The 9,583-nt window shown below is 29.4% G+C and overlaps 2 protein-coding genes across 2 annotated transcripts; both read right to left on the bottom strand.

The window, feature by feature from the left end:
* Window positions 1-209: 209 nt before the first annotated feature.
* On the bottom strand, window positions 210-5,095 carry LOC145942770 (bifunctional FAD diphosphatase/FAD synthase). Its single transcript, XM_083049787.1, has 8 exons — window positions 3,587-5,095; window positions 3,398-3,492; window positions 3,138-3,261; window positions 2,813-3,069; window positions 2,598-2,740; window positions 1,990-2,193; window positions 1,725-1,910; window positions 210-1,635 (listed from the first exon to the last, which is right to left on the bottom strand). Exons 1-8 carry the CDS (start codon window positions 3,687-3,689, stop codon window positions 1,380-1,382), a joined length of 1,368 nt encoding a protein of 455 aa, XP_082905913.1. The 5' UTR covers window positions 3,690-5,095; the 3' UTR covers window positions 210-1,379.
* Window positions 5,096-5,507: 412 nt separating this feature from the next.
* On the bottom strand, window positions 5,508-7,883 carry Slv (sugar transporter SWEET1). The gene is made up of 4 exons (XM_083049789.1): window positions 7,465-7,883; window positions 6,427-6,504; window positions 6,061-6,343; window positions 5,508-5,888 (listed from the first exon to the last, which is right to left on the bottom strand). Exons 1-4 carry the CDS (start codon window positions 7,539-7,541, stop codon window positions 5,673-5,675), a joined length of 654 nt encoding a protein of 217 aa, XP_082905915.1. The 5' UTR covers window positions 7,542-7,883; the 3' UTR covers window positions 5,508-5,672.
* Window positions 7,884-9,583: the final 1,700 nt, after the last annotated feature.

Below are 9,583 nucleotides of genomic sequence, written 5' to 3' on the forward strand. Positions count from 1 at the left end.
AAATACTTTATTATATAGTGCTTTGGAAGCTTGAGATAAGCTACAAGAATATGCAATAAAAAATAGTAGGTAAGTTTCATTTAAGAAATTGAAGGTAATCTCCATATGACCTTCAAACGATTATCCAAGATCAATCCAATGACACTATCTTATGTCCCCCTTGAAGTCGAAAAACTTTTGTATGAAACATTTGTTTCTACAATCAAAAATAAAAGTTATTGGGGTGGGTAACTTAAAATGACTCACTCTATATATGTTCATCAAAATATATAACTTATGCCCATAGAATTTTTCCTTCTCTTCACTTTCTGTCCGCTTCAAAGCTCTGCGAGCGCAGAGGATCCACGAGAGGAAATGCGCGAAAGAGAGAGCTATAGTCGCGCGAGAGTGGTTGGGTGCTTGCTTGAGTGAAGGCGACGAGAGTGAGGGAGGAAGAACAGAGAACTGTTGAATCGGAAAGAAAAATACAGTCGCAAATCAAACAAAAAACATATTCTTTTTATGCCTATTTTGCGTAAATATTTGTTCTGGAAATATACATTCGTTCCCTTTCTTCTATCTCCAATACTATCGGCCCTCTCTTTTTTACACAGATGTATATTTTATCGTTTATTGTTTGAAAGCTATTTTGCAAAAAATTATTAATTTTTTACTTTCGTTATTTGTATGAAACTCAATGCCAACAGAGTACACGGTTGGATAAAAGTACGAATAGTCATCAGTAAACATGTCAGCACTGCGAAAGCACTTGTTCTAATTTTGAAGCTCCAATAAATAAAAGTAGAAATAGTTTAACTCGAAATGAAATTTCAAAAGAATGAAACAAAGATGGTGGAAGAGAAAAGAGGCTGTGAAATGTTTCTCTTTCCAACCAGCCAGCTTTTCTTCGACTGAAAAATGTGTAATACGAGCTTGTAGTTCGCCCATACCCTCGCGAAGTATCTCAGTGTCTCACTCTTCACAGTTCCTCTCCCACATCCCCTAGTACTTCTCTCTTCCATATACATTCCAGTTTCGCTCGGATGGCTAAGCAGACATATCGAAAATGCGCGTAGACAATACAAGTTGCTTTTATTCGCTTACATTGTCCTTGTGAATATTACATCAACATTTTCAAATTTCGAAAATTCTGGAATCACAGGTTCGCAATATGATTTAAATATTGCTATTTGCTATTAGTGGTGTACAATCAAAAATAACCATTTATATCATGCATGCTATTGAATTTTGATTACGAGCTTTCTAATACATATTTATTGTTATATTGTTATCGTAATTTTTATTACATAGCTTGATTATTTGTACTTATGATTATATCGCTTATAAGTTTTAATTTTTCTATAATATTTAAGATATAATTCTCCTTATCATTTTTTCTTTTAACCTGCCGATTTATATAATAGATACAACGACGAGACAAAACTCCATACATCTTTATTCGTCCATTTATGCAAAAGATTATAGATTTGCAATTGGTCCACATTATTCATGCTATTATGGTCAACTTTATCTTCGTCAACTTCTTCGACTTTTCCGATTAGCAGTGTTCGTAAATGCGGTTGCATAAATATTAATAATTTATTTATCCTTTTTTCATCTGGCGCAACTTCCACAATATGTACTGTTAAATTATACCTAAGAAATACATAATTCATTGTTTATCATAAATTGCACAGTTATTGCACAATATTGATTTAGATATTAGTTAAATTTTTTATTATTACTTATCAATCATTTCCTTGACGAATTCTTCTAGATCAGTCGATTGTTTCTCTTTGAAGTAAATCACTTGTAACTTGTTATTGACATGCAATTGAGTTTTAAATATGTGAGCAAGATGAAGAACGACGCTTGATTCTACACTGCCATCAATATGTATTGCAATATGGTCGAGATTCTGACACAATTGTCTAAACAAATGGAAATTTATATTCAATATAATATCATAGTGTATTATTATTTAAGTCTAAAACATATGATTTTTTTCACCTAAGCTTTTCGAGTGACTGCTCGTAAATTGATGGCCGTAAACAACTTTGAAGAAACTTATTATATTTGGTTATACAGTCTATATGTGGCGTTCGATCAAAATTTACGAAAATATTTGTTGGACTTAGCTCGTAAAATCTTTGTTTTGCCTTTTTGATTTCGCTTTCATTATCACTTTCTATAGTCACGAACGCTTTAAAATATCTACAAATATTTTATATATATATATATATATATTATATCTATAATATGCACAGCGCGCGCGCGCGCGCACGCACACACACGCACACACACACATTATATATATGTATATGTATATTAAACCATTTTTATTTTGAGATATTAAAGAAAGCAATATAAACTAAGAATTTTGTTAGAAATTATATATATATATATATATATATATACATATATAAAAGTTTAAATATATATCTAATTTAAAAAAATATATATACCTGCTTATGATACATTTATGATATTTCTAAAGTTTTTAAAAACTTTTCTACTTCTAAAAATGAATCAATGTACACTTAATGTTAAAATATAAAAATAAAACTTTAATATATATGTTAACTTTATTTATAATATAATTATCTACTCTGTATTACCTGCAATTGCTGACAGGATAAGAACCAAATGTAACATTGGAAAATTCTTTTACTACAGTTGATAAAGCATTTACAAATATGTCTTCCCTAGCATTAATAAATACCTCTTCTTTTATAAATCTTCTATTTGTTGATAGCAATTCCTGAAATAAAGTATACAAATTTTAAAAAATTCAGTAATTTCATTAAAACATTTACCTTATACAAACATTAACCTTATATAAGTGTTGGAAAGATTTCTCAAAAAATACAGGTGAACCAGGAAAAACATATACATTTTCTAATTTAACATATAGATAAGTAATTGGTTTTTCCATGCTTGGATCTGAACCAAACTTTAGAGATGCTTTTCGAGGAATTTGAGCCATTTTATAAGCAAGTGATGAAGCATTGTTAATCCCAAATTTATATTTTATTATATCCATTAATGTAGGATGATAGTGTAACGTATCATTGAAAGCTTTAGCAAGACCTACAAATTATGATACATTAAAATATTTGTACATATAATAATTATATTTGTTTAGATATAATAATTACTTTCATATGTAACATCATCATGTGTTGGTCCAATTCCACCAGATGTTATAACATAGGTATAGTTGTTGGAAGCATCTCTAATCTCTTTCGAAATTTCATCAACATTGTCACTTATAACAGAGATCTACAAAAAGCAGATTGCTCATATTATAAAATAGAGTAAATATTATAAAAAAATGTTTTTCCTTATATAATGTTTATTTTAAAAAATATATCTGCTAATTTAATTATTGCAGAAGATTAAGTTTTTCACTGCTTACTTTTTTCACTTTAATACCACATTTATACAATAGATTACACATGTAATAGGAATTTGTATCTTTCACTTGTGCTTTTAATATTTCATCTCCGATAACTAGAAATTTATAAATGTCATTAGAATAGTTTCAAAAATGTTAATAAATTTTAATGCAACGCAATGTTATATTATCCTTCTTTTATATATTCACCAATTATACTTGCTGTAGGATGTCTTGCAATTGTTGCATAATACTTTGACAACACTTGTGCATACATTAAACAATTTTTCATATATGAATGTAAAGAAGACATTGGAAACTTATCATTATAATTTCTTGATAAGTCAAGTTTAATTCAATCCACTTAACTTTTGATAAAAAGATACTTAATTGAAGTTTTTTTTGCATAAAAACAAAGAACAATAAAAAAATCACTCGATGGTATAAAAAAAGTTATTATAAGCATTAAAGATTTTTACTTTTTTATTTATAAAGGTATTTAACGTGTCGTCAACCAAATAATCATTTTTCGGTTTTTTGACACATTCAGTTCTTTGATTCTTGTTCTCTCTTTACTTATTTTTTCCTTCTTTATCATAAGTCATAAGTACTTGAGGACTTGACACACAGTCAAAAATAGATTCCAAACAAAAGACAGCTGCAGACACGCATTTAAAAACGTCCATGGACGATAACAGAACGCTTAAAAAAGCGTTAGTTTTGAAGGTTAGGAAATTTATCACACCGTTGAAATACTATGCGATATGAGTATGCGCTGTGCAATGAAAAGATACGAGAAATTTGAATAAAAATAGATACACATAAGTAAAACATAAATTACATAATAAATAACTTATTTACTTAAATAAATAACTAATAAATCGATTTATTATCTAATCTATATACAAAATATCCGATCGTTCGCGTTTCACCTCTCATTGGCAGATACAGTAGATTAAACTGACAAGTAGAAAAGTCCATCCTCTACCATTTTGCGATCTTCGCAATAATTAATGAGAAAATAATTTTTCTCATTAATTATTGCGAAGATCGCAAAATGGTAGAGGATGGTAGAGGAAAATAATTTAAACAATGGTAGAGGAAAATAATTTAAACAATGAGCGACAGCTAAAACCTTTTGAAGGTCACTCAGGAGGATGATCTCTATAATATATCTCAAGATCAAGGTCATTTTTGGAGAGTTCCTTTTTTGATATATATTTACTTGCAGGATATCCCATTTTAAATGACAATCTCAAATCTCTTGAACAATGTATTTTAGAGAAAAATGTTTCAAACAAAAGTTGTAGGATTTCGAGGGGGAAAGAAGCTGGTGCTGACTTTTATTTATTTTTTTTTTGCGATTTTCAAGGTCATTTCTGTTTTTTAAATAAAACTGTTTTAATTTTTTTATATAAATCGATTCCTTATAATATTCACTATAAAAAAGTTATAAGAGTAAGATGGTAAAAAAATAGTTTACGAGATATTTTATACTTTAACATAATTGCGCTTAAGGCTCCTGGGTGCTCACCGCGGCCATATTGGATTGTGACGTCAGAGGCGAGAAAGCACACGCTGAAAATTCTTAGATGCCATTTTTTAATGAAAAGATATTTCGATTAAACAGCACTTCAAATGGCTTTAGCACACTCTTAAAAACCCCCGAAAACTATCCTTTTCCCTTTATAATCAATCAACATCTGTAAAATGATCGAGATATTAGACTTTGACATGCGGAATGACTGCGCATGTGCAAAGACCAGACGGACTGGGCTTCATAATATTACATTTTACAGCTGTTGATTGATTATAAAGGGGAAAGGATAGTTTTCGGGGTTTTTTAAGAATGTGCTAAAGCCATCTGAAGTGCTGTTTCATCGAAATATTTTTTTATTTCGAAATGGCATCTAAGAAATTTTAGCGTGTGTTTTCTCGCCTCTGACGTCACGATTTCGACATGGTCGGCAAGGAGCCAGGAGCCTTAAAGCGATCAAATCTATTGCAGTCAAAAATGCTATTAGTATTCATGAAAGTATATATAAAGAGGCACCAAAATTAATAAAACTATATTTAAGGAGATTTATATATATACAAATTTAAGGGGACTATACATACAAATATATACATATAGTAAAATATAATTGTGTAATTTGAGATATAAACTTACAAATGAGAATAAAATAAAATGAAGATACATATAATTTTATAACAAGTTATTGATTCATAATCGATAGTATATCTTACAGCATTAACATATATTTTAATTTTCAAAGTAGAAACTATAATAAATATTTTATATAAAATAGGCTTGATCTATTCGTTTACTTGGATAAATTAAAAACAAAGAAAGTTGAAAAGCTGACAATACACAGCCCATAAAATTTGGTATTTGTATAAATTGGTCGCCAAGTAGACATCCATATGCAAACCATTGACAAGACACTACCATAGAAGATACTATGACTGGAAATGGCAAACTCTCTGTACTCTTTACTCTTATTACATGTACCTATAATAGATTTATAGATTTGTTATTAAGATTTTAAAATTTATGTTACAAATAAATATCATATAATATTGAAAACAAATTGATTTTCCAGTGAATAAACAGTTTTATTATCTAATATATTTAATTTTAAATGTTTGAATGTGTGAATAAAAAAATGTTCCTCCATACTTACAAGTGAAATCAATGGTGATGCAAAAAATAATACTGTCAGACTGCAACTAAGAAATCCTACATATTTTGCAGCCAAAACTTTATCTTCTTGATAAATACTGTAGAAATATATAGATAGAACAAAGCATATTGCTACTATAAACTGCTTAACAGTAGTCGATCCTTTTACACTGTACAAGATGTAAATTAGCATATAGCATATTTGCAATACTGTCCCAAAGATATTTACACATACAATAAACCAATCTCCAATAAGTACTCCATATCGCAGCCACAAGCTACAACTGTAAAAATAAATATGTAATTAGAAATTTAAATCACTGTTTGCATAGGCAAATATTATATGTTTTTTCGTTATAATACATACGACATAAAACATGTCATAAAGGCCAAACTTGAGCTATCTCCAGTTGTACCATTTCTAATATATTTCCTGCACACTAAGCTGTAAAAAATTTTTTTCAATTTTATCTTATATCGGTTGATTTATGAAGGACAGGGGCTTTCCTCACCAATTTGGTTGAAACTTCGCAATTTTGTGTATTTTGGTGCGTAAAACACGAATCTACAAGTTAAAATTGTCGCTCTCAATTAGGAAAAAAAGAAAAAAGTTATTAAATACTTTTCAATGTACCAATTATTCTCTGCTTTAAAAAAGCATAAATATTTCCATCTTTTTAACCATTTAATTCAATATATTACGGCATATTCAGTTCAACAAAATTGCATATTTATTAAAGAAAATAATTTAAGTATTTTTTTTAAGTAGAGAATAGTTGGTATATTAAACTGTGCATGTACGTCATGTTGGTACAGATATCCTAACCACGCAACTGTTAACTTTAGTACTTAATAACTTTTTTCCCAATTGAGAGCGACAATTTTAACTTACAGATTCATGTTTTACATACCAAAATACACAAAATTGTAAAGTTTCAGCCAAATCGGTGAGAAAGCCTCTCTCCTTCATAATTACCCTCATATCTTCTAAATAGTTTATTATTGCTGTACAATATTATTACAATAATATCTTAAATAAGATCAGATGATTAATAATATTGGTAAACATTTATAATTACTATATAATAATAAATTATTGATAAATATTTAATAAAATGCACAATCACAATGTAAATTAAGTAAAATTCAAGTAAAAAGAAAAATATATAATTATATATGAGAAGAAATAAGCAGACAGCTTGCTGTTTAAAAATTATAGAATTATAAAACACATTTGATTACAAATTGATAGGAATAATATATAACAAATGTAATATAATCAAACACAATTTCAAACATAGAAAAAAAAATAGAAATCACTCTAAATTCTTAAATAAAAAAAAAGATTATAAATTTAATACTTCATAAATATAAATATTAAAACTATGCACATCATGTTACTTACACGCCAGCCAAAAACTGTAAAACCGTACAAATTGAAGCGAAAAATGCAAGAATATCTTTAATCTCTGCCAAAGTCATAATTTATTATTTCATTTCACATATGTTATAATTTAATTATTTCACTTTGCTAGATTTATTTTGCACTCGGTTGTTTTTAACATTTGCATACGATGACATGATATGAATGAATAAACACACACACACACAAGAGAGATATCCGGTTATCTTATAGAACTCGTATAACCTAGAATTGCCTACTGTATACTTTTTCTTTGTTGCGATGTTCGCCATTCATATGAAACATATAGATGGTGCCTATTCTGCGATAAGGGGGAAATGGTCCAATTGGATACATCGTTTATTAATCAATTGAACACAAAATTTTTTGATTGGTCAATCGTGCAAGTCATCCTAGGCACTGTAACGTCCCGTCATTTTTCGGAACTCGGAACCATATTTTTGCGCGCTACAAGTTTCCTGCATTATTGCTTAAAAAAAAATATGATTTTGACAATTTTATTATTACTAGAACAATACAAGCGCGCGCTACGCGCACGCCATTCTTCGATTTTATATAAAAAGGAATCATATTTTTATATAAAGTTTGTTTAAACTTCATTAATATTTTTTGATAGAAATCAGCTGCTTAAAGCGTTAATTTGTTAATTAAATTTTAAAATAATAGTACGTAATAAAAATTATAAAATAATATGTTTTAAATAAAATGTTATAGTACTTTAAACTCGATTAATTTTTGCGAAAAACGTTTAAACTTTGAATTCAAAAATTAAGGCCTGTGAAAGTCGTAGAACATTCGCTTTGGGCGCGTTTTAAAGGTCCTTTGAAGACCTACAAAACGCGCCCAAAGCGAATATTCTATGACTTTCACAGGCCTTAATTTTCGAATTCAAAGTTTATACGTTTTTTGCGGCACTACCTCTTTGCAAATTATATTCTCCTATTACCGCAGATGATTTTTCGAGTATATTTAGTGCCGCATTATCGACACTACCTCTTTGCAAAATATGTTCGCCTATTAACTCAGACGATTTTTCGGACATATTAAAAGACATTTATTATTGCCACACTACCTCTTTGCAAATTATATTCTCCTATTACCGCAGATGATTTTTCGAGTATATTTAGTGCCGCACTATCGACACTACCTCTTTGCAAAATATGTTCGTCTATTAACTCAGACGATTTTTCGGACATATTAAAAGACATTTATTGCCGCACTATTGACACTACCTCTTTGCAAATTATATTCTCCTATTACCGCAGATGATTTTAAAGGTCTTTTCAAGACCTACAAAACGCGCCCAAAGTGAATGTTCTACGACTTTCACAGGCCTTAATTTTCGAGTTCAAAGTTTAAACGTTTTTTACGAAAATTAAGGCCTGTGAAAGTCGTAGAACATTCGCTTTGGGCGCGTTTTAAAGGTCTTTTCAAGACCTACAAAACGCGCCCAAAGCATATGTTCTACGACTTTCACAGGCCTTAATTTTTGAATTCATAGTTTAAACGTTTTTCGCAAAAATTAATCGAGTTTAAAGTACTAAAACATATTATTTTATAATTTTTATTGCGTACTGTTATTTTAAAATTTAATTAACAAATTAACGCTTTAAGCAGCTGATTTCTATCAAAAAATATTAATCAAGTTTAAACGCAAACTTTATATAAAAATATGATTCCTTTTTATATAAAATCGATGAATGGCGCGCGCGTAGCGCGCGCTTGTATTGTTCTAGTTCTATTAAATTGCAAGAAGGTATAACTAACGAATCTACTAATTCATAGTATCCGCGCCTACAGTAGACTCCACCCCAGGCTTATCAGCATATTCTCCGGAATTATTTTCATACCTCGAATTGTGTCAGAATATATATAATTTTAAGGAATTCTGAAAAAGATTTAGGGTCTGAGCAGAATGACTGATTTATACTTTTAAGACAATGTTTTATGTTTTAAATCTTTGTCTTTAGTAACGCACAATACTGTTTTTTGTCTCAAATCTTAAACGTGTGTACAAAGTGTTACACTTTGTACACACGTTTAAGGCTCCTGGCTCCTTGCCGACCATGTCGAAATCGTGACGTCAGAGGCGAGAAAACAC

This window comes from Prenolepis imparis, unplaced genomic scaffold, assembly GCF_030444845.1.
Source record: "Prenolepis imparis isolate NDT839.2.m4 unplaced genomic scaffold, iyPreImpa1.0 SCAF_11, whole genome shotgun sequence".
Lineage (NCBI taxonomy): Eukaryota > Metazoa > Arthropoda > Insecta > Hymenoptera > Formicidae > Prenolepis > Prenolepis imparis.

Coding starts and splice junctions, on each gene's coding strand:
- LOC145942770 (XM_083049787.1), bottom strand. CDS start 3,689: ATGTCTTCTTTACATTCATATATGAAAAATTGTTTAATGTATGCACAA. Junction 2,741..2,812: donor CTTTCCAACACTTATATAAG/GTTAATGTTTGT, acceptor ACTTTATTTCAG/GAATTGCTATCAACAAATAG. Junction 1,636..1,724: donor GTCAAGGAAATGATTGATAA/GTAATAATAAAA, acceptor TGTATTTCTTAG/GTATAATTTAACAGTACATA.
- Slv (XM_083049789.1), bottom strand. CDS start 7,541: ATGACTTTGGCAGAGATTAAAGATATTCTTGCATTTTTCGCTTCAATT. Junction 6,344..6,426: donor TTTATGACATGTTTTATGTC/GTATGTATTATA, acceptor TTATTTTTACAG/TTGTAGCTTGTGGCTGCGAT. Junction 5,889..6,060: donor CATCACCATTGATTTCACTT/GTAAGTATGGAG, acceptor AATCTATTATAG/GTACATGTAATAAGAGTAAA.